This window comes from Pantherophis guttatus, chromosome 6 (genome assembly GCF_059756535.1).
Source record: "Pantherophis guttatus breed Tessera chromosome 6, ASM5975653v1, whole genome shotgun sequence".
Classification (NCBI taxonomy): Eukaryota; Metazoa; Chordata; class Lepidosauria; order Squamata; family Colubridae; genus Pantherophis; species Pantherophis guttatus.
In genome coordinates, this window is record NC_142068.1 from 83,913,955 (window position 1) to 83,941,645 (window position 27,691).

At 39.4% G+C, this 27,691-nt stretch overlaps 1 protein-coding gene across 50 annotated transcripts in view; it reads right to left on the reverse strand.

Moving 5' to 3' along the window:
- Window positions 1-27,691, reverse strand: part of SORBS1 (sorbin and SH3 domain containing 1) — a 126,608-nt gene that overhangs the window by 20,974 nt on the left and 77,943 nt on the right. For 14 of the 50 annotated variants that reach the window (XM_087871834.1, XM_087871822.1, XM_087871844.1 and 11 more), the window contains 7 exons: window positions 22,980-23,027; window positions 22,664-22,784; window positions 19,521-19,635; window positions 15,115-15,198; window positions 6,919-7,014; window positions 1,682-1,731; window positions 1,288-1,445 (listed from right to left, as the gene is read on the reverse strand). In XM_087871834.1, the coding sequence (XP_087727960.1) occupies window positions 1,288-1,445; window positions 1,682-1,731; window positions 6,919-7,014; window positions 15,115-15,198; window positions 19,521-19,635; window positions 22,664-22,784; window positions 22,980-23,027 (672 nt within the window). Of the gene's footprint in view, window positions 1-1,287; window positions 1,446-1,681; window positions 1,732-6,918; window positions 7,015-7,425; window positions 7,492-15,114; window positions 15,199-19,514; window positions 19,636-22,663; window positions 22,785-22,979; window positions 23,028-27,554; window positions 27,618-27,691 lie in introns of all 50 variants that reach the window. The other 36 variants (XM_087871840.1, XM_060694968.2, XM_087871816.1 and 33 more) reach the window with 8 other exon arrangements.

The following is a 27,691-nucleotide window of genomic DNA, read 5'->3' on the forward strand; positions in this document are numbered from 1 at the left end:
CAAAGTCAGCTTATTGCCCCCACAAACTGGGTCCTCATTTAACCTACCTTAGAAAGGATGGAAGGCTGAGTCAACCTTGAGCCTGGTAAGATTCGAACCTGCAGTAATTGCAGGCAGCTGTGTTAATAACAGGGTGCTTTAAACCACTGTACTACCAAGGCTCTTTCTAAGACATTAACTATCTCTACTCAATTATGTGATCTATAATCTGCTAAGCATCCCCAACAGCTTCTCATCCAACTCACTTATAAAACACAGAAGAGCAGAAGGCCAAGGACAAATTTTGTGATGCTCCACTTGCTTCTTCTCTAGAACTAGGTGAGAAATGATGGATGAGAACTCAGAATAAGAACCCTGCACCAGTTCTGCACCCACATAATTGTCTTACCATCCAAGACAGAATGAAGTAGCTTGTTAACAAGTAATGTCCCCAGTCTGCAGTTCCCAAATTCTCTTCTTCCTCCTCTTCAAAATGGAGGTTACATTAGCTGTCCTAATGTCACCCAGCACTATATATAATCTTGTGAATGTATTTGATAAACTTTATAAAGGTTTGGCAAACCATCAAGATGTTCTTTCAATACTCTGGATGAATTATTCCGGACGTGGAGATTTAACCTCATACACTTTGATTTCTGAAGAGAGGCTATTTTTTAAAAAAAAAAACACAGAATACAATTCCTCTTCCAGTTCTATTGCTTCTTGTCCTTCTGAAGAAACTGAATTTTTGATTGCTATATTTCCAATCACAGAAGTCTCACAAAGACAAATGCTGTGGCACCAAACCAAGGAGGAGAGATGATTTAATGAATACACTCTAAGTTAATGACAATGTGATCATGATAGCAATAGCAATAGTACTTAGACTTATATACCGCTTCACAGTGCTTTTACAGCCCTCTCTAAGCGGTTTACAGAGTCAGCCTATTGACCCCAACAATCTGGGTCCTCATTTTACCCACCTCAGAAGGATGGAAGGCTGAGTCAACCTTGAGACTGGCGAGATTTGAACTGCCAAATTGCAGGCAGCTGGCAGGCAGCAGAAGTAGCCTGCAGTGCTGCACTCTAACCACTGCGCCACCATGGCTCATCACAATATTAAGGCTTCATTATGATAATGAGCCAAAGATCTGTGATCTCTCCACCCTTTCTTTGATGCAAGCTGCTCTTCGATGCAAAAACATTCAGGCTTTTTTTCGAACTATGACATGTGGAATCTTGGTTTAAGTGCAATACCATGTTATGCATTTACTCTTTATAGTTTGATCACCACAATGTTCACTTTACCTTTTGTGGATGCTGAACTGGATGGACGCTTCAAGCCACTCAACCCTTGCAATGGGATATCTCCTCCTTCCAAAACACTTTTATAAATCTGCCTTTCATTTCCCAGCCCAGTGGAATGTCCAAATTCTGTTTCCAACTCTCTTTTTACAGGATGGTAGCTGGTATATAAGAGGGAAGACATATTTTCTCAGCAACTAACAGCAAATTATTAAACAAAACATCTAGAGACACACTGTCAATATTCTGGTACCCCAAGAGAACTGCTAAACGCACCTCATACTTCAAATTAATTTCAGGAATTGCATAAAATATGCAATCCATGGCAAGCCTTTTATGAAGCATATGATTTGGCTCAGCACAAGAAAGAAAAATGAGTGGATATTTCAAAACTTACGGAGACAAATGCTCGGAAAGGGTTTCCAGTGGCGGGGAGCTTGCTGCGTTCTGCAAGAATCCAGACAAAGAAGCAGTTACTAAAGGACACTTTATGTTAAAGCGGAAGACAAAATATTATTAACCTCCAGATTTTTTTTATTATTATCAGGTCTTATGCCGGATTGTGAAATAGCTAATAATCTGGATTTCCCTAATCAGAGAAAATAGAATTTTTTATTGGCCAAGTGTGATTGAACACACAAGGAATTTGTCTTGGTGCTTATGCTCTCAGTGTACATAAAAGAAAAGATACGTTCATCAAGAATCATAAGGTACACTTAATGATAGTCATAGGGTACAAATAAGCAATCAGGAAACAATATCAATATAAATTGTAAGGATCCAAGCAACAAAGTTATAGTCATACAGTCATAAGTGGAAGGAGATGGGTGGTGGGAACGATGAGAAGATTAATAGTAGTGCAGACTTAGTAAATAGTTTGACAGTGTTGAGGGAATTATTTGTTTAGCAGAGTGATGGCGTTCGGGAAAAAACTGTCCTTGTGTCTAGTTGTTCTGGTGTGCAGTGCTCTATAGCGTTGTTTTGAGGGTAGGAGTTGAAACAGTTTATGTCCAGGATGTGAGGGGTCTATAAATGTTTTCACAGCCCTCTTTTTGACTCCTGCAGTATACAGGTCCTCAATGGAAGGCAGGTTGGTAGCAATTGTTTTTTCTGCAGTTCTAATTATCCTCTGAAGTCTGTGTCTATCTTGTTGGGTTGCAGAACCAAACCAGACAGTTATAGAGGTGCAGATGACAAACTCAATAATTCATCTGTAGAACTGAATCAGCAGCTCCTTGGGCAGTTTGAGCTTTCTGAGTTGGCGCAGAAAGAACATTCTTTGTTGTGCTTTTTTGATGACGTTTTTGATGTTAGCTGTCCATTTTAGATCTTGCGATATGGTAGAACCTAGAAATGTGAAGGTCTCTACTGTTGATACTGTATTGTCTAGTATTTTGAGAGGTGGAAGGATGGAAGGATTTCTCCTTAAGTCTACCACCATTTCTACAATTTTGAGTGTGTTCAGTTCCAGACTGTTCCAGTCGCACCACGAGGCTAGCTGTTCAACCTCCCATCTGTATGCAGATTCATCATTGTCTCGAATGAGACCGATCACTGTTGTGTCATCTTTGTGTCAAACTTTAACAGATGGATCGTTAGAGATGCAGTCATTGGTGTATAGAGAGAAGTGGGGAGAGCACACAGCCTTGGGGGGGCCCTATGCCAATTGTACAGGTATCTGATGTGATTCTGCTTAGCTTCACCTGCTGCTTCCTGTTTGTTAGGAAACTTATGATCCACTTGCAAGTGTGTTCAGGTATCTGTTGCTGGTTTAGCTTAGTTAGAGGAGTGTCTGGAATGATGGTATTGAATGCTGAACTAAAGTCTACAAAGAGGACCGTTGCATAGGTTTTTGGAGATTCAAGATGTTGTAGGATGTAGTGCAGAGCCATATTAACAGCATCATCAGTTGATCTACTTGCTCGGTATGCAAATTGCAAGGGGTCTAACAGCCGATCCGTGATGGTTTTCAAGTGGGACAGCACTAGCCTTTCAAAGGTTTTCATGACTACAGATGTTAGAGCAACTGGTCTGTAGTCATTCAGTTCCTTGATGGTGGGCTTCTTTGGCACTGGGATGATAGTAGAGCATTTGAAGCAAGAAGGAACATAGCACATCTCTAGCGATTTATTGAAGATACGGGTGAAGATGGGGGCCAATTGGTCAGCACAGACTTTTAAACAAGAAGGAGTTATCTTGTCTGGACCTGGAGCTTTTCCTGGCTTTTGTCTGTGAAATAGGTCTTGCACTTCCTTTTCTGTGATCACTAGGGGTTGTGAACCCAATGGGATGGGGTCAGTTGTAGGAGGCTTGGCTGTTGTTGGTGTGTCTGACCTGGGGGTTGTGGAGATAGGTGGCTGTAGTTTCCTTTCAAACCTGCAGTAAAACGAGTTCAGGTCATCTGCCAGTTGTTGATTTCTTTCAGCCTGGGAAGGAAGTTTGCCGTAGTAGGTGATATTTTAAAGAGTTTTCCACATGTTTGCTGGTTCATTTGTTGAGAATTGATTCTTTAGCTTTTCAGAGTAGCTTCTTTTTGCTGCTCTGCTCTCCCTTGTTAATACATTTTTGGCCTGATTGTACAGCATTTTATCACGTTTTCTGTAGGCTTCCTCCTTGGAACGATATAGCTGCTTAAGTTTAGCTATGAACCAAGGTTTGTTGTTACTATATATTCACAAGTTCCCGGGTCTTCACAGAAGCTGACATATGATGTTACAGTCTCTGTGAGTTCATCCAGGTCTGCAGAGGTATCTTCAAAAATATTCCAATCAGTGCAGTCAAAGCAAGCCTGTAGCTTTAATTTTGCCTCCTCAGTCCAAGTCTTCACTGATTTAATTGTTGGTTTTGTGGTTTTAAGTCTTTGCCAGTAAGCAGGTACAAGGTGAATCATGCAAAATTCATACAATCCATACTGTAGATATAAAGCTTACTCTTTTGCCTGTGAATGTTTAGGTAAAACCCTAAAGATAAATAAAACAAATTAATGATTATGCCAGTGGTTTTCAATCTCTGGACCCCTGGGGACGACAATGTCAACACAGAGGGTCCATGAAAGCTTGAAGAAATGTTCTGATTTTTTGCAGTAAAATCTGAATGAACAAACGGGTAATGTTTCTATTGTTGACTTCATCTGTTCTTAACATTAAGAGTAATGTTTTATACTCTGCATCATTTACTGTTAGAATCTGCTTTAAATGCTTAAAGGTAAAGGTTCCCCTCGCACATATGTGCTAGTCATTCCCGACTCTAGGGGATGGTGCTCATCTCCGTTTCTAAGCCGAAGAGCCAGCGCTGTCCGAAGACATCTCTATGGTCATGTGGCCGGCATGACTAAACGCCAAAGGCTGTTACCTTCCCACCAAAGGTGGTCCCTATTTTTCTACTTGCATTTTTTACATGCTTTTGAACTGCTAGGTTGGCAGAAGCCAGGAGAAGCAACGGGAGCTCACCCCATTATGTGGCACTAGGGATTTGAACCGCTAGACTGCCGACCTTTCAGCAAGCTCAGTGTCTTAGCTACTGATTCACCGCATCCCTCTTAAATGCTTACACAAAATAAAAAGACAAGGATAAATTCAATTTTTTGAGGTTAGCTATTTTTTAAAACAAAAACGTTTAAAAGTAATCAAAATATAGACTTTAGGTTATAAAACTAAATTGAACTTCTACAAGCTGGAAATCAAAACAACATGGCAATATTATCCCTCTCTAGTTATCTAGCAGTGTATAAAAACAAAATAGCTTCTGAAATGCTGATTAGGGGAAGACTGATTGGAAAAAAGTAAACATGCATTTAAAAGGCGCTATTTTTACAGGATCAGCAGAATGGTCATATTACAAGCACAAAAATTACAAACGAATAAGCAAGTAACAGACTTCTATTCAAAGGATTTCCGAATGGCTGTGTTCATTGTGGCATATATTACATTCAGAAAGTAAAGGAAGATCAGTTTCAAACAATGGACAACAGAAGCCCTAGTCCTCTGATAGCTTATTACAGCCCTTCCATCAATCCTTTGTCTCATGTGAAAATGGAAAGATTCAATGGAGCACAGGAGGTGGTGAGAAATGGTGATATTTCCCTTCAATGGACAACAGATTGTCCCGACTGCCAAAGTGGAGCTAGGAAGTCTCTTGACATACAGACAGCAGTGCCAATCATCTGGCAGATTTTATAGGTTTTCCTCATTAGAACAAATGAAGAGGCAAGGAGGCACTTCAGATTGGAGGAAGGAAGGTTTCCATGTCACGGACATTGTCAGGAAGCAGTCATCCCTCTGGCAAATATAAAATGTCTTGTATTCAGACACTGTTGAAAGCAAAGTAGGGATCCTTAACAGTAGTGTTACTTACCTTTGCTACCAGTTTGGAACTGTGAGCACGCGGCACTTCTGCGCATGCGTAGAGCATCCGTAAGGATGTCCGGGCAGGTGGGTGGAGCCTCCCGCCGCCACCACTACCGGTGTAAACTGGTAGTGGTGCCGCGGAACCAGGGTGAACTGGTAGAAACCCACCACTGATCCTTAACCTTATTGTTTCCTTGGACTGGCTCTGATTTCTCTTACAGCAGAGAAATGTACAGTACATATAGAGAACTGGGTTTCCTTATTCTTAAAATCAGAACTTCTGCAGTGCTGCTGAATTTTACTTCTATCTGCTATTAGCCTTCCTCTGCCTCATGTCGCCCTGTTCTCTGGTTGTTCATAGCAACCACCATCACCAAACAGAAAAAACAAATGGCAAGGAAAAAAAGAGAATGTACAGTATGAGCTGGACATAGTTTAGGATTGTATCTGAACATGGCTACTACTTCAGATTGTATCTGAACATGGTTAATACTATCTATCTATCTATCTATCTATCTATCTATCTATCTATCTATCTATCTATCTATCTAATATTGCCACCTATTTGCCCATGGAAATGCAAGGCGGCTTACAGAATATAAAAACCACATTTAAAAATAGTAAAACTAATAAAACAATCAAATAAATTAATGTAATAAAATCACCCACAACCTCCCGTCCCAGCAACAGCCGATCACACAAGCCATTTAATGGGCTCAATACCGTTCTGGGTTTCCCAGGCCCGCTGGCAGAACCAGGTCTTCAGCGCCCTCAGGAAGAGAATTAAGAGTGGGGGCCATTCTAATCTCTGGAGGAATTATGTTCCAGAGAGAGGGAGCCACCACAGAGAAGGCCCTTCTTCTGGGTCCCATCAAGTGTATCTCCCTCGGAGACGGGACCTGCAGCATTCCATGCATCCCTGCTCTAATGGGTCAGGTAGATGTGACCAGCAAGAAACGTCAGTCAGATAACCTGGTCCCAAGCTATGAAGGGCTTTAAAGGTGACAACCAGCACATGCTACTAGTTATACCAGTAGTGGGTTGCCCCCGGTTCAGACTGGTTCGCAAGAACCGGTAGTAAAACTGATGGGAGGCCACGCCCACCACCCTGGATGTTGTCATTGGCGATCTGCACATACGAACCTGCAGTAAAGGTAAGTAGAACCCACCGCTGTGTTATACCGATTACCGTAACTGGGGAATGGTTAGCATACTATTGCTTATAAGAACAGGTGATATCCAGCAACATCTCCACTAGAAAGTTTAGAAAATAAGCAACTTGAGATACCTTCAGTTGCTCTGGGGCTTTATAAAGCTTCTCCATTTTGTCTATCTCTGCATCTAATTCAGTATGATAGAGGCAGTGGTTTTTTCCTGGATCAACCTGGTTAAAAAAAGGAAAAGGAGGAAAGGCTGAAGAATTGTCCAACACTTTTCATAAGAAACTGTGCCCTACATAGGACAACATTCGAATACTTTCTACATATTCAAATACGGCTTAGAAGGTTCACTGCTGAAATTTTCAAGATCAATTTTCTCCTATTTTTTTATTAGAAAATAAATTTAAAACGCATTCATACTAGAAAAAATTACTACATGTCACAAAAATGAAATATGCTCTGATCTAGCCAGAGATTACAGTATTTTGGGGGTTGCAGTTCATCACATATAGATATATATATATATAGGTTCCATTAAATTCAAAGCACTCCAATTTAAACACTGCTACAGAGGAAAGATAAGCTCTAATATACACACACACAACTATATTGCATACATTATATATTCAAATTACCTTTCTATCCTCTCTAGTAAGGATAGAGCAATCTCCAGGAGTATAATCCCATATCTTTTTTGGAGGCTGATGGAAAGCAGAGGAGGAAATGAGGAAATGAAGATAAAGAAAGACATCACAGAGAATATGGAAACTCAACTAGTGCAGAAAGAGTATATTGGGGGGAAATTGGATCAACATCAGAAATAAAAAGTGAAAAGAAAGAGAAAAGTAAACAACCTGCTCTGGAGAACAACCACAGATTATAGCAAGGAAAACTGTGCAGCCTTGTTCTGGTTCGCTTGAAGCAACGACTTTATAACTACTACAAATCTCTACAATCCTCATAAACAGTAGTTTTAACAAATATAATTTGGTAATCATTTCAAAAAAGATAATTTTTGTTCCCAAAAGAAAAGCAAACAAATATGTCTATACGATATATACCCTGTTTCCCTGAAAATAAGACCTCCCCGGATAATAAGCTCAATCGGGCTTTTGAGTGCATGCACTAAAATAAGCCCACCCCCCCGAAAATAAGCCCTCCCCAAAAATATTTAACTGCATGCACAGCCGGTCCCCGCCATTTCCTCTGGTTAGGATTAGGGAGACAGAGCTGGAAATCAGGTAAAATGGCAAGAGGAGCCCCATCTTGCTCCACGCACCCCAAAATAATAAGACCTCCTCCAAAATAAGGCCAAGCACTTATTTCAGGGTTCAAAAAAATATAAGACAGGGTCTTATTTTCAGGGAAACATGGTATGTCTACACGATGTATAGTTGTACAATGTACAGTATAATTCTATTCTTACGTATTCTTCACCAACAGTTGGCCTACTATCCTATACAATTTATCCTCTATGATTCAAAGAATCTCATTCAGAGATGGATGAGATGCCATGAACTTATTAAAAGATCCCAGAGACATTAGGGTTAAAAGTTTCTGACTTGTAATATTTGGAAGGCTTAAGGGGAGAAATATAATTATACAGAAACAGGGTAAATTCTACATAACCCCCAGAAGACCAGGCAGGACAGGAGATCATAGTGCCCTTAGTTCTTTGTTCTAGTGTGAACCTCAGGCAGGAGTTTGTCTCTGAACATGAATATGAAGATGATTTACCCTGTTTCCCCGAAAATAAGACCCAACCGCAAAATAAGTCCTAGCAGGATTTTTCAAGATGCTCATAATATAAGCCCTACCCTCAAAATAAGCCCCAGTTAAGATTGTCAGCCAGATGGGTGCATTTAGTACCATATTTCCCAAAAAATAAGACCTAACCAGAAAATAAGCCCTAATGTGTCTTTTGGAGCAAAAATTAATATACGACCCAGTCTTATTTTCAGGGAAACGCGGGTATCAAATATCGAAAAGTATTTTCCCAACTTCCTCTCTCATAAGGCATTTGAAAACTATCTTGCAGAAATCTTGCAAATTGGGTCAAAGAAACAAATCTTGCAAATACGTAGCTTATTCATTGAACAATTGCTCAAAAAACTCCAGTCAGAAGTATCCAGGCAAGTTGGTAGATACTCAAAACAATCATGAAATAATCATATCAAATTTGAAATATCACTTTATTACTTTTCAGTTAAAACAATAATGTGATTAAAAATTCTGATAACGGCTAGTTATTACAAAGTGAATTTTTTTTCAAGAAATGAGTATTTACTACTACAAATCTATATCTATAATTTACCATGGATATTTGGAAAAGTTAGAGATAGTACTTGATCTCCCTTCTAAGTTTTGAAGAATCTGGATAAATTGATACAGAATTGAAGATAAAGGATTGTACAGATTTAAGGATGAAGCAGTTATTTCTGGTGGAAGTATTTTATAGAATTGGTTTTGAAATTCGCTGAATAATCAAATCTTGGGTTGTCTCTTATCTTACTTGAAAGTTGGATCCTTTCTCCATAAGCTTTATCAAATCCCATCCATCGCCACCATTAAAAATTTTGATGAATAGTTCTAATACTTCTGAAGTCTTTACAATCTACTGTTATACTACTACCATGTTTCCCCGAAAATAAGACCCTTATATTTTTTTGAACCCTGAAATAAGCGCTTGGCCTTATTGCCATGCGTTCAAAAGCCCAATTGGGCTTATTATCAGGGGATGTCTTATTTTGGGGGAAACAGGGTACTGTAAAAATCTTGTGTTTGTTTGTAACCTTCAAGTGCATCACAGGGCAACACTTTTTGAAGCAAGGTACTTCAAATGGGTTAATTTACAGGACCTATTATTCCTATGGAATTGAAATTTGAAAAAGCTGTAGCCCCTTCGACTGCTGCAGTCAGATGCAGTCATGTGATCATCACTTCCACTGCCAGCTTTGCACAAAGAAAATCAATGAGGAAGCCAGCAGGAAGTTGGAAGTTCTAGGCAAGCAGACAGGTAAGGGGTTTCTGCCCGGTGGGGAAGGAGAGGCTGTATGGAGGGATGACATGGGGGGTTCGGGGTGCACAGCAGTGATACAGATTGGTTAGTGTTGGGAGGATACACGAGTGATAGCAAAGTAAATATCTCTGAAAACTCATGTCAAATTATAATGATATTTTAGACTTTTTCTTGAAAGTAGAAAACATTCTGGGAAAAGGATTAGGGATTTATAAATGGGCATAAAATTCATGAAAGCCATGAAAAATCAACCCAAAAGATAATCTCACTTGGATTTTTTTTTCTTTTGATCTATATGTGTGCCTTCATGTCAGTATTGACTCTTGGGCAACTACCTGCAGTTTTCTTGACAAGGTTTTGCAGAAGTGGTTTGCCATTACCTCCTTTCTAGGGCTGAGATAAAATGACCGGCCCAACGTCATCCAGTTGGCTTGGTATATAAAGTGGGACTAGAACTCATGATCTCCCAGCTTCTAGCCTGGTGCCTTATCCACTACACCAAATTGGTTTCGCCCACATATTTTCTAAAATTACATAATATGTAATAATTGTGCATTGGAGTAAATATAATCATTGATAGATTTTACCACTTCCAGTTGGCATTCCGTTATTCATTTTGTCTCAACGGTCTTAAGTTATGAATTTTACTGTTGGCATAACACCATGCAATATATTATCAACTTTATTATTGAAAATATCAGAAAACCAAAGTATACCTTTCTTGAGTCAATCATACATGGCACTCCCATGTAACACCTCTCCTGTGCGAGCTGCACTGGCTTCCAGTGGTCTTCTGGGTGCGTTTCAAGGTTTTGGTTCTCATCTTTAAAACGCTCCATGGCTTAGGGCCTGGGTATCTACGAGACCACCTTCTGCCACCGATAACCTCCCACCGGCCAATATGCTCCCACAGAGAGGGTCTCCTCAGGGTGCCGTCGGTCAAGCAATGTCGACTGGCGACCCACAGGGGGAGAGCCTTCTCTGTGGGGGCACCCACCCTCTGGAACGAGCTACCCCAGGGATACGACTGATCCCGGACCTCCGTACTTTCCGCCGGGCTCTGAAGACTTTCTTGTTTCAGCAAGCCGGGCTGGCTTAAAATTTTAATTGATTAATTTTATGGGTAAGGTGTTTTAAAATTGGGAAGTCAAATTGATTTAATTATTTTTAAATTATTTTAATTTTCATATTGTATGTATTTTAATCCTGGCTGTTCACCGCCCTGAGTCCTTCGGGAGAAGGGTGGTATAAAAATCTAATAAATAATAATAATAATAATAATAATAATAATAATAATAATAATAATAATAATAATAATAATAATGACTCTACAAAAAACCACCTTACTCGGAACAGCTTACATCCTCCGACGATACCTTAACAGTTCCTAGATCCTTGGTTAGGACTTGAGCTGCTGAGCTATTAACCAGCCTCAAAGGCTGTGAATCTCACTAAAGATTAACCAATAATAATAATAATAATAATAATAATAATAATAATAATAATAATAATAATAATAATAATAATAATATTTAAAAGTGTATGAAATTATTTCAGATGAGGAATCAACCCAAGAGCAAAGAGCTTTGAAAAACGATATATTTTTATTCAAATCTATTTTCTATTTCTTAATTTACATTAGCAAAGCTTCTCCCATTGTTTACATTGGTGTAGACAAATATCATTTTGGATAGAATGAACAAATATGAATGTTTGAAGTTTTTTGTTCTCCAATTTGTTTATTTATTTTTCTTTCAGTTAATTTAGATGGTTGCCCATCTGGCAACAGTCACTACGGGTCACTAGTGTATATTAAAAATTCAAATATAACCAAATGAAAATAAATATTTCAAATGCAATGGTTGGCAGTTCCACGAGTTCTCCTTTGCCTCTACAGAAGACAGGGAAATATCTGTCATCCTTCAGGCATTTGGCACTTTACCAAGTTCTCCAGAGTTTGAAAAGGTAAAATCAACAGGCTCCTTCATTGTTTTGAGTGTTATCTCTGGAAGCCATATTTTGCATTGGGTCTTCAGGCCTGCCACATTTACTGCTGTGGGAAACTGGGAGGAGGGATTGTATGGAGCATGGGTGATACATAGTCCTAATAACATTCCTTTCTCAGAGAGTCAAGGCCATCTTGCCCTGCACCTGGAGTGATGTGACTGGGAGGCATCTCCAGTTGGGACGGTGCATTGATTGGACCATGTGATGGACATGTGGGTGCAGGGGAAGGAACTTGGACTTTCCTTTGGGTGGGGAAAGCCTGGAAGCTTTCAGATTTGGGTTTTCCCAGATGTGCCAATATGACATCTCTAATAAAAATGGAACTTAGAGGAACTTCTAGCCTCGGAGTCTCCTTTCATTGGGGGTGTTACTTAGAACCCTGACACTTCAGGCATTTGGCACTTTACCAAGTTCTCCAGAGTTTGAAAAGGTAAAATCAACAGGCTCCTTCATTGTTTTTTGATGCAATTCATTCAGATTTAAGAGATTTAAATTCATTAAAATAATACAATTTCCATCCGTCTCAATCTGGAGTTCTGCACCTTCAACTTGCCCTCAGATTTTCCAGGTTGGAATATACCGAATATGACGATAATTTTTACAAGTTGTTTATGAAATATAATGTTATACAGAATAGAATAGAATTCTTTATTGGCCAAGTGTGATTGGACACACAAGGAATTTGTCTTGGTGCATAAGCTCTCGGTGTACATAAAAGAAAAGATATTTCTACCCAGTTTCTTCTGGGAGGTTAAAAAGGGTCTTACACAGAGGACCATTTCATTTTATAATTTGGCTTTCCTAAACAACATGTGTTCTTATGTAGACTAATTCAGTTACATTCAGTTAAAATATCCAAATACTATTACTTTGTTCCTTGAACAACAGGGATCCTTCTGCACAGCAGTATAGAATTTTACATATAGTGAAGAAAACTACTCGGTTTATACCAAAGTGCATACTGGTTTCCTTGCTGTCCACAACTCTAACGAATACTGGATTAGTACTTATTGTCAAACTCAGCTTTTCAATATTCAGTTGCCACTTCCATCTTTCTGTTGTATAAAATGTTCTCCGTTTGCTAAGTTCTAGCTTTCTGTTGTTCAAAAAGCTACCGTGTTACTCTGAAAATAAGACCCTGTCTTATATTTTTTTTGAACCCCGAAATAAGCACTTGGCCTTATTTTCAGGGAGGTCTTATTATTTTGGGGCGCATGGAAAAAGATGGGGCTCCTCTTGCCATCTGATCTGATTTCCAGCTCTGTCTCCCTAACCCTAACCAGAGGAAATGGCAGGGACTGGCTGTGCACACGTTTAAATATTTTTGGGGAGGGCTTATTTTTGGGGAGGGCTTATTTTAATGCATGCGCTCAAAAGCCCAATTGGGCTTATTATCCAAGGGAGGTCTTATTTTCGGGGAAACTTGTGGCTCTTGAAGTCAATGCGACTATTATCCTTTGTCAAAAAGCAATACTGATGCCATGTGCCATGGCTGACGATGGAGCTGGGGAATTGGGTGTTTCAAGGAATGCTGTTACCTATAATTTGGCTGTGTGGTTCATTTTCAAGCCTTTTGCCTTGCATTCATCATAGTGAATAATCTGACATAATTTTCCACTTATATCAGTAACGGATTCCCCCCCCCCCCCCGCGATTGAAAATTTCACCACTCTTCAAAAGTAACAAGTGGGTTCTTGGCAGAACGAATTCCAAATCTGGTTTCATTTTATTTACACTTACTTAAAAATAAGCCAATAGGATATCCAGAAAGCACTTGCTAAAAGTCTCTTCTTTGAGGGAATGTCTCGAGAGAGCCCTGGGGACAGGGGTGGGCTTCAAAAATTTTAGCAAGGGGTTCTCTGTCCAGTTGCTGAGTATGTGTGGCCATGGTGGGCGTGGCCTAGTCAATCTCCTGCATCACGAGGGTTCATTTTTGCCCATCCCAGGCTCCGGAGGCTTTTCTCAAGACTCTGGGAGGGCAAAAACGCCCCCCCCCCAGGCTCCAGAGGCCCTCTGAGGCCAGAAACAGGCCCATTTCTGGTCCTCCTGGACTTCCGATAGGCCCGTTTTTCACCCTCCTCGAGCCTCCGTGTGTGCCTTGCACTTACCTGCATCCAAAACAGGCCGCATGGGGATTTCTGGGAGGGGTGAGGCAGGGTGGGCGGGGCCAGCCAGGAGTGGGATTTGGGGGTTCTCCAAACTGGACAGAATCTTAGCTAGAAGTTCTCCTAGAACCCCCGCGAACCCCCAGCAGCCCACCCCTGCATGGGGATAAGCCTTCCTGGGAAGGGCCTCGTCTTCAATGGATATCTGACCCTCCTCCACTTTATTGCTCAGACCAGTTCATAAAAATATGAGTCAATTAAGAAGGGTAAAAACAAACCTTTGCCTTACTTGAAAATCTTATCCATGTGTTGCCCAATACCAATTCCACAAATAAAAGCAGACACCAAGTAAAGGAACCAAATGCCTCCATTTGGTCAAAGAATCAATACGAATTAACTAAGCCTCCCAGTCTGATTTATACAGAACACTGTGTGCGTTTTCTTGTGTTGTTCTTTTGACAAAAAAATTGCCACTTTATAAAACTAAATAACATATGAGATAAAGGAAGCATTAAGCCCAGATTGCACTGGGTGATTCTGGGACAACCACTGTCTTAGCCCAGCTCTGTGTACATTGCCTTCAGCTTCATAAAAAGAAAGGCAGTAAATCAACCACTAAATTTTACCAAATAATGTTTTCAACTATTGAACTGCCTTTTGGAAGAAACCTTTAACTGGTACGTTTTCCTTTGGAAAATAGATCCCACATAAAATCCATGCAGTCCTCTCATATAAGGCCTTCTATAACCAACCGATTCATTCAATACAAGATAAAAATGAGAACTTCAAAATGAAAATACTTTCTGATATTCTCCCTTCCTACTTGTTAGCAAAAACAAAATTTGAAAAGCATACGAGTTGGAAAAACAAGGTAACTGAATTTACTCCTCATGGTTGTAGAATTAAATTACAGCTTGAAATGTAATTCTAGAAGACCTATAGAAAACATCCATAGTATCTTATAGTTACAAATTTGTTGATATTCCTTCAGTTTGATTTTCAAAACCTGGCCTGCATGATTTTCCCAAAAGATACACACACTATAGCTTATACAATAATAACTCTTTTTAACAGTATAATTAAGTTGGCTAAACCAGGATGAGTTAATTTTTGTTCCACTATGCATACAGTGAAGATGGAAAAGAAATCCATAACAAAATCTTATTTATTAATGCTTGGGACTATCAACTTACCGGTTTCCCAAACTCCAATTCCGAAAAGAATTTATACCAAGGCTCATTCTTTAAATCTATATCTTCTGAGCTTATATCCCGAGGCTAAAGAGTTGGTAATATAAGAGTGGAAGAAAGAGAAGGACAATATTATGCAAAGAATGCATAGGAAGACTGTTAAAGGTGCCACATTCTGTAATTTTTTTTTCAATAGTTTCTTAGTTATCAAACTGGAAGGTCACACCCATAATTTTAATAACAATTTGCAATCTTATTCATACTTCACTGGGAATAGGTTTAGTTACACTCATTTCTAAGTAAACAAAAAATGGGAGTGCATTGTTGTCTTTAAAGAAAGGTATTTCCTAACAAAAAATAACCTATCCACATATTTGTGTTATTTTTCTAAAACAGGAAAAGCAGTAAAGAAATAAGAGATATCAGAATAACTGAGTTGGAAGGGACCTTAGAGGTCTTCTAGTCCAACCCCCTGCTCAGATAGGAAGCCGTATACCATTTCAGACAAATGGTTGTCCAATCTCTTCTTCAAAAGTCCCAGTGTTGGAGCATTCACAACTTCTGGAGACAAGTTGTTCCACTAATTAATTGTTCTAACTGTCAGGAAATTTCTCCTTAGTTCTAAGTTGCTTCTCTCCTGGATTAGTTTCCACCCATTGCTTCTTGTCTTACCCTCAGGTGCTTTGGAGAATAGATTGGCTCCCTCTTCTTTGTGGCAAACCCTTAGATATTGGAACACTGCTATTATGTCACCCTTAGTCCTTCTTTTCATTAAACAAATAAATTATCACTTCCTGCATATTTAACTTCAATGTATATTTCAAGTTAAATAATCACTTCCTCCAGAATTCTAGTGGTACAACTTCACAGGCTAAGCAAAAACAAAAATACATGGGGGAATGACTGGAAGATTATGAATTGTCAACAGTAATAAGAGTGGAGGAATCAACATGACAGGTCCTTCTACTAATACAACATGTGAACAAAGTCTAAAATTCCATCTCTAATCTCCAAAGATTAGAGATTTCACTTTACTTGAAACAGTCAAGATTTCTATTTCCTCAGCTGCTGGATAATATCATTCTCTGAACATGATTCATTTTTTACTCCACTCCCATTGCAACATATTACCTTATTTATATAGAGCATGGCATCTTTAACAGCACATAAGGTAAGTGAGAAGGCCTGTCTCAAAAATAGCACATGAAAAGGTAAAAATCTACACCGGGGGTGGGGAACTATGGCCATTTAATGACTTTTATGACCATGATGGCTCAGGAATTCTGGGAGTTGAAGTTCACAAGTCATAAAGCGGCCACGGTTCCCCACCTCTGCTCTACACCATATAGCTGGCAAAGGAATTCTGGGACTTGGAGTCCACGTTGCCACGGTTGGGAAATCTTGCTCCAAAGAGGGTACATTTAGACAGCAGAGGTGTTAATGGTGAATTTGCTAAGGGAAACAGATAATTTCCTAAAAAAAGAGAGTGAAAAGCTTCTACTCTAAAGAAATTGCCAACATTTCATGCATAATTATGGGTTAAGAATTCAAATAACAATTAAGAATGGTATATCTAAATTGGATATACCAGGAACAATATGACAGTTAAGAAGGAGTCATATTTTGCTACTGTATTCCATGTTAAGGAAAAAATATAAAATTAATGACATGCAGTTCTTAGAATTACTGTACAAGAAATAAAGAATACATGAAACAGTTCTTAAGACACAGCCTTGGTATATAAGATACAGTGGAACCAACCCAGAATATGTAGAGTGGCGCTAATACAGTCCCAAGTTAGCAATGTCTTTTGTTTCCATATCACACTCATATTAACCTGATTATCAATTCCAATTCCAAGATGCTCTTCACAAGTGCTACTAGCAAGCTAGCTATAGCGAATTCTACTCCTGGATATTTCCTTAGAAAAATGCTTCACATTTGTTTGTTAAATCAAATTCCTAAGAAACAATTCAAAAGATCATTTTGAGTGTAGTTTGTGTCTTGTAGCAGTCCTGTTCAAATTTGTTCTACCTGGAAATTTGTTAAGTATTCTCTGCCAGTGGTGGGTTGCTCCCAGTTTGGACCGGTTTGTAAGAACCGGTAGTAAAACCGGTGGGAGGCTCCGTCCACTGATCTGGACGTCATCAGAAGTGATCTGCGCGGGCACGATGCGAACCAGTAGTAAAGGTAAGTAGAACCCACCCCTGTTCTCTCCATGCTGTTATCCAAGTTGAAAATAGTCACCCAACATTTAAAGGCTTGGTATCCACATGTGACAACCCCCTCCATTTGAACAACAAACATTTTTAAAGGAAATCTGGATTCAAAAGTGTGATATTATCTAGGTCATATTTAACTAGTTTGTTAATTCAGATTCAACAGGGAATTTTGCTGAATGCTTAACTGAAATCAGTGTTATTATGTTCACAGCATTCCCACAATTTATTGAGGTTAGCCAATAAAAACAGATGCCAAATTTGTTCTTGACAACTCTGTCACTGCATCAAAGTGATATATATTCAGTGACTGCATCTAATTTAACACTTCCAAACCATTCTATTTTTTAAAATTCCCCTTGGTCACCAAATTACAGTCAAGGAAACTAGTCTAGTGGCCACACTGCAGGGGGAATAAATCACAGATTTGTTACTCGTGTTTTAAAATACAGCCAAGCTTTTTTAATAGATTTTTTTAAAACCGCCAACTTTTAGGTAGAGCTTTTTCATAGAATTTGAATCTGAGATTTGTTTTCTTGATTGCACAAACTTCTGAATGATCTTGTTCTTTAAAAGTAGCTCGCTTTTAGAAGCTGTGGCATGTAGAAACATCACCCAAGGGTTAAGAATATATTTTATTTATTGACCTATCAGTCTTCACAGATTTTGGACTGGCTTATTAACAGCCCTTCTAACAATCTGAGTTGACTCCTCCTTCTCTTACAGCTTGCTGTATATACAGAACTTTAGGAAATAAAACCTGTCCTTTTCAAGAAGTGCGTATTTGGTAATATCTCTTGTAAAATACTAATAAGAGAAAGAGGGAAAATATCAGTGGTGAAATCCAATTTTTTTTACTACCGGTTCTGTGGGCGTGGCTTGGTGGGCGTGGTGTGGTTTGGTGGGCGTGGCAGGGGAAGGATACTGCAATATCTCCATTCCCACCCCACTCCTGGGGGAAGGATACTGCAAAATCTCCATTCCCACCCCACTCTGGGGCCAGCCAGAGGTGGTATTTGCCGATTCTCAAAACTGCTCAAAATTTCCGCTATCGGTTCTCCAGAACCTGTCAGAACCTGCTGGATTTCACCCCTGGAAAATATCCCTCCATTTTATATGAAGATGAACAGTGAGAGAGAAAATAATGTTTCATTCCCCAGTAGTTTGGCTGCTGTAGCCAGAAGAGAAAGGGGAAAAAAAATATCATCTTTTCCCTTCCGTCCATTCAGGAAAAACTGGATAATTGGTTTATTTGTGGTCTGAGATCCTGCAGCAAAAAAAAAGTTGGCACAAAAGAGAGAAAGTCTTCCCTTATTCACAGGGGAATGAAGAAACAGCAGTATTTCCATTATCTGAATGGTAATGATATTTACAAGTAATTTACCTGTAGCACAAGGAGCACTCGTCTTCCCAATAGGAGAGGGGCTGGTTCCTGCCTGCCTGCCTGCCTGCCTGCCAGTGTGCCAAACTGCCTCTCCCTCTTCTTCCTTCCTGCCCTTGCCAGTTGTGATGTAGTAGTGACTCAATAAGGGATTGAGAGCAGCAGCGCTATCTTACTACTCATTCAGAATGCAGTGAAAGGCAATCAGTCCCATGAAGGCCTATCAAGCATTGCCCCATAATCTACGATCTCCACATAGGAACATGGCTTCTCAGGTTCCTCCCAAGGGGAAAACCTCACACAATTCCTCATTAGGCCTTTCTACTCTAAAACCATGACCTCTTGACCAGTTTCTCAGTGGTGGGTTTCAAATTTTTTTACTACCGGTTCTGTGGGTGTGGCTTGGTGGGCATGGCATGGCTTGGTGGGTGTGGCTTGGTGGGCATAGCATGGGAAAGATACTGTAAAATCTCCATTCCCACCCCACTCCAGGGGAAGGATACTGTAAAATCTCTATTCCCTCACCAATCCAGGGGAAGGTTACTGCAAAATCCCCATTTCCTCCTGATCAGCTGGGACTTGGGAGGCAGAAAATAGATGGGGGTGGGGCCAGTCAGAATTTTTACTACCGGTTCTCCGAACTCCTCAAAATTTCCGCTACCAGTTCTCTAGAACTGGTCAGAACCTGCTGAAACCCACCTCTGCAGTTTCTTTGCAGGCTTTCAGGAAATACTATTTCAGGCAGGAACCAAACCCACAGAGCCCAATGGAAAATATACACATAAAAATAAAATCAAAATTACCATTACCAATGTTTCATTGTCCAGAACTGAGGACATCCCTGGACGATATTCATAAATGCTTTTAGGTTCAGCCCAGTGCTTCCTCGAGTCTATTTTTTTGTCTGGAGGCTCCCAATCATTCCTTTAAAAGAAAAAAAGGAAAGAAAAATAAAGTGCAACAGTTCAGATCACAGCAATCAACATTTTCTATAGAAGCTGGAAAAAAAAAAAGAGGGAAAGCTTCATCCAATTTAATTTGTTTGCGGAATGATGTTTTTCACTAATTCTCCAAACCATCATTCTATTTATTACAAATGCTACAAAACCACAAACCAAAGTCTTATCAATGTCTTTAATTTATAATTTCTTTTCCACTCTCATTTCCATTCTCTGAAAAAACCCTGCTTCCTATACCATACATGCCTTCTGCTAAGGAACATTGTAAGGCTTAGTAGATCTATTATTAACACATAAAATAACAGAGTTGGAAGGGACCTTGGAGGTCTTTTAGTCCAACCCCCTGCTTAGGCAGGAAACCCTACACCACTTCAAACAAATGGTTATCTAATCTCTTCTTAAAAACTTCCAGTGTTGGAGCATTCACAACTTCTGGAGGCAAGTTGTTCCACTGATTAATTGTTCTCACTGTCGGGAAATTTCTCCTTAGTTCTAGGTTGCTTCTCTCCTTGATTAGTTTCCACCCATTACTTCTTGTTCTTCCCTCAGGTGCTTTGGAGAATAGCTTGGCTCCCTCTTCTTTGTGGCAGCCCCTGAGATATTGGAACACTGCTAACATGTCACCCCTAGTTCTTCTTTTCATCAGATTAGACATACCCAGTTCCAGCAACCTTTATATGTTTTAGCTTCCAGTCCCCTAATCATCTTTGTTGCTCTTCTGTACACACTTTCTAGTCTCAAATTCTTTTTTACATCATGGCGACCAAAACTGAATGCAGAATTCCAAGTGTGGCCTTACCAAGGCATTATAAAGTGGTATTAACACTTCATGTGACCTTGATTTTATCCCTTTGTTTATGCAGCCTATGTGCTGCCTTTTTTGGCAGCTGCAGCACACTACTGGCTCGTATTATAGGTTTGTTCTTCTTTTTCATTATAAAAAGCAAATGAGCCTCTGTGCAAATAAATGCTCTATTCCCCGGAAACACCCACACCCACACACCAAAGTAATTGGCAAAGTTTGGAACCTCAGTTGAGCCAATTCCTAATTTTTAGCTAAATGACATTTGAGACTCCACTTATTTAAAATGGAGCCAAGCAGATTGTTGCCCTTCATTGCATCATTCCTAAAGTCATCCCTTTAGATTGTCTACATGATAAGTCTTAGGTCAAAAGAATGACACTTTTAAAGATTGTTCTTAGCTACATCAGTAATTGATTGGGGATGAGATAGGATGACAATATATAGAATTGTAAGAAATCTCTGTGCCATAGCAAACAGAACACAAGATGAACCCAAAATATGCTTACTTGGATACAAATTCTATCTAAAAATTTAATTGTGCTTACTAAAGATTACTTTGTGAATGATATAGAAAATCTAGTTTTCAATTCAGTTTATTATTTTTCATTTTATTTTTTAATTCTGCTCGGATTACTTTATAAGTAACTCAAGGCAGTGAATATACCGAATACTCTTTCCTCCTATTTTTCCCATAACAACCACCCTGTGAGGTAGGTTGAGCTGAGAGGGAGTGACTGGCCCAAAGTCACCCAGCCCGCTTTCATGTCCAAATTGTTACATATGTAAATAGCGAGTGAAGCCAGGGATGTAGGCTTCACTCAGGTCCAGGTTTAGCCGGACATTTGCATGCTCGCCGCTGATTGGTAGATTCAAATGGTAGGAAAAGTAAAGTGTTGTCAGTGGCTGGATCGGTGGACGGCTCCCTTTAAAAGGGAGCGCTGCCGGCTAAGCCTTTGCAGAAGTTACTGACTTGAAATAAAGAGCTGAAGTTACTTCCTGTCATCCTGCCTCTTCATTGATTCCCACAACTCAACACAAGCCAGGACTAGAAATCATTGTCTCTTAGTTTCTAGCAGGGTGGATTTGATTTAAATCGAGTCGATTTAAATCATGATTTAAATCATGATTTAAATCACTAGTAAAAAGGCTTGATTTAAATCAACTCGATTTAAATCATATTTTTTAAAGAGCAACTGTCATCTCTGCTACTCCTTTGACTCACCGATAGTCCTAGTGTTGCAGAATATACAGCCTTGTGCTACATAACTAAGCTCCATTTCAGGCTGAATAAACTAAATTATTTATGTATCTTAAATAGAAAACTATCTTACGATAGATTTTTACCCCAAAAGTTTTTTATTAAAATAAATTCAATAAAAATCAAAAAAATCTGATTTAAATCAAAAAAATCTGATTTTTTTGATTTTTTTAAAAAAATCATTGGTTTTTATCCACCCTGGTTTCTAGGGCAGCACCTTAACCACCTGGCTTGTGTGTTTGTTTGTTGGCTTGTTTGTTTGTTTGCTGGCTTGTTGCATCACCCTGTTGTGGCCTGCCTGCAGAGCTGGCGGCAGACTCGGACAGTGAGGAGGTTAGGGAGGAACATGGGCCGGTCCTGGAGTCTGGGAAAGGCTCTGATGAGCGCTCTGCGTCGGAGGCAGAGATAGGACCAGGTCCAACAGTTATCAGCTACCTTCGGAGTCAGAGATAAGTGGGGCTGAAGAACAGCTGGAGGCTGTTCCCGATGTGCGCATGCGCAGAGCTGCTAGGGGAAGGGAACAATTAAGGAACAGAGGTCAACTCGGGAGTAAAAGCACAAGAGGATGCTGGCATAGGAAATAAATAGGAGCGAAAGGGGAGTGGTGTTTGCAGGAGACAATTAGTTCATTTAATTAGTGTGAAGATCTGTTTGTGACTCTCAGAGTCTCCTTGCCAAATATTTTCTTGTACAGCACTGCGTTTGGACGAGATCGGCCTGGCAGCTCTCCAAGCCTTATGAGGTCTGTGGTTGTAAATTCTCCCTTGAAAGACTGTTTGCCGGGACTTTGCTGGATGTGAATGAGAGGAATTCACTTTAGCTTAATAAAAAGGGGTTTTGTCGGGACAAGGAGTCTGCTTCGTGCTTTTGTGAAGCCTAGGTCAGAACACAACCTGAACTACTACTTCAACTGTTCTTATCTGTGATTACCTCTCTTTAAGAGATGAAGAACGAGTGGGCAGCGGCAAGGTGGCTGATCTCTTCATTATCTTGTCTGTGTTGATGGTATCATTCTCGCTCTTGGAACGGGGCACTGAAGTTTGTGCTGTTACTGCAAAGGGATAAAGTCAGATGTGTTTGTCGGAGAACAAAGGCACCAATATCCCAAAACATGAAGGTTTGTTGTATTCTGGGTAGATAATGGGTTTTTCAACTGGAGTAAGATTCATTCAGCACATCGTGTAACTTTCTCTTTCATACAACCTTTAGCACTTCATATAACTCATTTCAATGTTCAAATACTTACCTTCTTCGCCAAAGGAGTCCTGTGGAAAATATGAATCAGAATCTTCATCTGGGGGAAAAAAACATAATTTGCTATCTGTTTAGATATTCCATTATATATTTATGACTATGGCTTCCCCTTCTGCCACTTTATGAATCCAAGTGCAAATTCTATTATCATTTCTGGTAGTTTGATTAATAACAAAAACACTGCGCTTTTTATGCAAAAGCAGCCATCAGTACATTGCAAGGAATATATGAGTGGGTTATTCATACCTCCCAGAATTAAATATATTCAGTATTCATGTATTCTTGAATGCCCGGACAGTTTTCATGTCGCCACATTTATTGGTCCTAATACTCTTTGAATCTCTTTGAATCTGTACAGGGGAGGCCAGGAGTTGGCCTTTCTCTCTCCATAAGCAGAGGAGATATATGAAGGCTTCAAGGGGGCAGCTGCATGAGATCTGGTTTACGTGTAACATTAAACCAAGATTATGAATAAACTATGGTGATGTGCTTTTTAAATAACACCAAATCAAATCAGATGAATTCCGCTATTCCATTGAACTGCAATACAGCATGTGAACCAGGCCCCTTTATCAGTATTACAATCCAATCCTATGGACATGTCCTCAAAATTCAGTCCGAATGCATTTAATAATATATATTGATTTACACACAGGTTTGCAGCTGTATTCATTCAAATCATATTCTAAACTATTTTTACAGAAATCATATACATATCTATCACATCAACCTTCCCAGAAGCACAGCATTCTTCCTTAATAATAATAATAATAATAAAGGGTGCCTGGAAATACCTGGGAATGGAAAATGCAAGTTAATATTCCAATCCCAACTTTTTAAATTGAACACTAAAAATATATTGCTAACTCCATAGGTCTTTGCTTATTCAAATTAATACATCCCATGATCTTACGCCTTGGAATTACAACTAAAATCTTCCATTTACTCTCCTCCTGCCTTGTAATGATTCACATGCACTAAATATTTCCATTTCACCAGCTAAACTTCCCGATCTGTGTATCAAAACATCTCTAGGGAAAGATCCTTTATAATCCCTCAGTGAAACCTTCCAAACTCTCATGATACAAGATAATTTAGCAAATATGGTCTACAATTAGCAAAAACAACACTGCCTCACATTTGAAAACATATACCAGTACTTTGCACAGCAGGGCTGATGCAAAATCAGAAAAGAATAAATCCATGGACCTCCAGCCTGCATCTGAACACTGAATTTTTCAGGCTAAGGAGCCATTTACAAACCACCCAGAGTCACTTACAATAGCGGCCAAAATTGTGGAAACCTTTTGGGAAAAGTGTATTTTTGAGGGTTGATGGCTAATAACACCACTTTTTTTGGAGTTTCAAGATAATCCTATTCCACTGCTGGAATGGCCTAGGAATAGCTCAGACCTTAACCAATTGAAAATCTATGGAGCCGACTAAAGAAACTTGTTAGTCAGAAGCGACCCAGCAATAAAACCCAGTTCATAGAAGCAATCATTCAATCTTGGTTTCACATTAGAACAGCTGCAGAACTAAAAGACTTGGTTCACTCCATGGGAAGGCCATCATTCATGCTAAAGGTTACCCAACTAAGTATTAACTGACATGGTGATAATTTTTGTGTATCTCGTTTTTTCTATGGTGATAATTTTTGTGCATCTCATTTTTTCTATGTATTTTACTTTTCTTCTTTACACTGCTCTTCTAGTAGCAAATCCTTCATAAAAGTTATTGCATTACATTCTTGATTAAATTATCTTTCCATTGATATATAATTTTATGGTACTACTCCAAAACAAAAGTGGTGTTATTATCTAGTTTTAGAAAATACAGTTTTCCCAAAAGGTTTCCACAATTTTGGTCACTACTGCAGGTGAGACGGACAATATAGACATTTGATAAATAAATAACATTTACAAAGACCTGATCAATAAATGTTACAAACATGCCCACAGGACTGGAAGTTACAAGTGCATTCTTTAGTCATTTGCTGCTGTAAAGACCACCAATCTCTCTGCTGATAGCCAAAGAACCTGGGTCAGTCTCCAGACCCCCATGATCTGATACAGTCATGCCATATAATAATATTCCTGTCTTTACACAAGCAGAGGAATATGAGAAGCAGAAGCTTCTTAAAGCAATGATAGCAGCAGACTTAGGAATTGAAAACAATTCCACCAGGGATCCTAGCAAGGACCTCAGCCAAGCAATCGCAGAATGGATGTCATCTGAAATGAAAATAAAATGAGGGGCAGACAAGGGTTGTACCTGCTTTCTGAATTCAGTGAAGCAAGGCCTGAGCGTCATGGGACCTGTTAAGAGGAGAGCTTCTTCTCCAATACTTCTAGGATTAGTCATACAGCCACAACTGGTTAAGTAACTAGACAAGTGTTTTTATTAGGCGGTACTTTATCTGAGAAGATTATTACACAAATCTGCCATAAAGCACTGGTGCCTAGGTTCTTAGAAAACAATAAAGCATATCTTTGTCAGATTAATTTTATTTCATTTCTGGATCAGGTAAATGACTTACACACAATGTGGAAATGCTGTAAAACATCTGACAGAGTATGTGCATGACATTCTGATTAGCAAGTTATTCAAGTTTGATTGGGTGAGATTTCTGTATATTTAATCCATAACCGGCCTGAAACTCCACCCAGAATGCTTTTCATCAAAGGCTTTTCATCAAGTTGAGAGAGGTATAATGTAAGTGCCATATGACTCTTTGGTACAGGAGAAAACTTATCGGAAAACTGGAGGGAGCAACCAAGAGACTAAGAAAGTCAGAAACAAAATTCAAAATGATCTTGATAGATTGTTGTGAGAAGTGGGTTGAAAATGGCATTGAATATAAATTTAATAGCAACAAATGCAAAGTTATTCAGAGGCAAAAGAAACATGGTATGGGGTACAGTATGAGTGAAAAGGACATTGGAATTGCAGTTGATCACTTACAAGCTAAATATGAGTCAACACACTGGTATGACTGCTAAAAAAACAAATGCAATTTTAGGCAATATCAGTAGACGAGGACATCATATTATTTTTCAAGGATCTGAAAGGGTACATTATGTAGAAAGGGATGGGACAATTTCCAAGACTTATTGGATCTGGCAATTTTATCTTGCTCCTAATTCAGGTGGGGACTGCCACTGCTAAGATCAGCTACATCTGTTCACTCTGAAGATAAATGAAGGAAATTCATGAAGTTGAATCTTCAGGGAAAGCTCTCATTCAATCTTTTTCATCCACAGAAGAGGGCTCAAAGCAAAGGAATCCTGAAAGTGAATGGCTATGCAAATGCTACTGACAGAAGTAAGATGAGTTCTTGCACCAAGATTCTCAATCTTGGCAACTTTACGACAACTTTAAGACACATGGACTTCAATTCCAGAATTTCCCATGGCTGGCTGGGGAGTTGAAGTCTACATATTATAAAGTTGCACTAGGCCAATAGTATTCAAAGAAGCTTAAGTCTTCCAAGGATTATCCTCTAGTATAAGATGCCATAATTTCATCTCTATCCAGAAGAATGCTATGAGTAACAAGTTTCCATTTCAAAATTGGATGCAATTCTATGTTATTTCATAGAAAGTATATCACCGGAGATATGAATACTGTATACGATTTTTAATAGGGAACACTGTCCTGTAGATGTGGGTGACACACAGAACATGCTGAATCTTGCAACCATCACTGCCGCACTGGCCTTGGGAAAGGAGCAGGAGTGAAATGCTCCCGGTTCGGACCAGATCGCCTGATCTGGTAGCGATGGCGGAGGGTGGTTCGGAGAACCGGTAGCAAAAATCCCTGGTGTTTCCCCCCCCCCCCACATGCCCAGCTGAGCCATGCGATCATCAGAGGATTTTTTTTATTTTAAAAACATTTTTTTTACAATCTCTTCGGCCGAAAAATGCTTTTAAAAATTTTTTTAAAAAGCCTCTGATGATTGCGCAGCTCAGCTGGGATCGTCAGAGGCTTTTAAAAGAAAAAAAAGCCTCTGACGATCAGGCAACTCAGCTGGAAACTTTTAAAAGCATTTTTTACAACCTCTTCAGCCAAAGAGATTGTAGAAAAAATGGTTTTAAAAGTTAAAAAAAAAAGTTGGCCACGCCTACTCAGTCACATTACCTCCCCCCACCAAGCCACGCCCACAGAACCGGTAGTAACAAATTTTACATTTCACCACTGGAAAGGAGTCCTTGACAAATACGCATTCAAGGTGTTTCATTCCATTTAATAAAAACATATGTCTTTGTGGACTGGTCTCCATGTGCTGTGTGATTTCAGATGCCTGGATTCAATTATCTTGAACTGACAACACAAGCCAAAGAAAATCCAAGCTCCACAGTATTAATTAGGGGACGATTAGAAAACTGAAAAAAAGCGAAGCAAAGCTAATAAAGAGGTTCTACCACCGAGCATGTAAGAGCAAAAAAAGCAACTACAATTAAAAGACAGCAAATGAGACTTTGGCGACTACGAAAACTCTGGCTGGAAAATTAAGAAAGCGGAAAGCTTGTACGAAAGCGAAAGTCAATTGATCTTAACGAATTACCTTCAGATCTAGGGCTAGGAGTAGACACAGGAAACTGGTAAGTAGGAGAATAAGGATTTTGTTCTGCAGCAGAGAAAAGCAGTGGGGTTGGACAGCAGCCATGCTTAAGTGGAGGAAGTTCATCACTTCTCAATTTC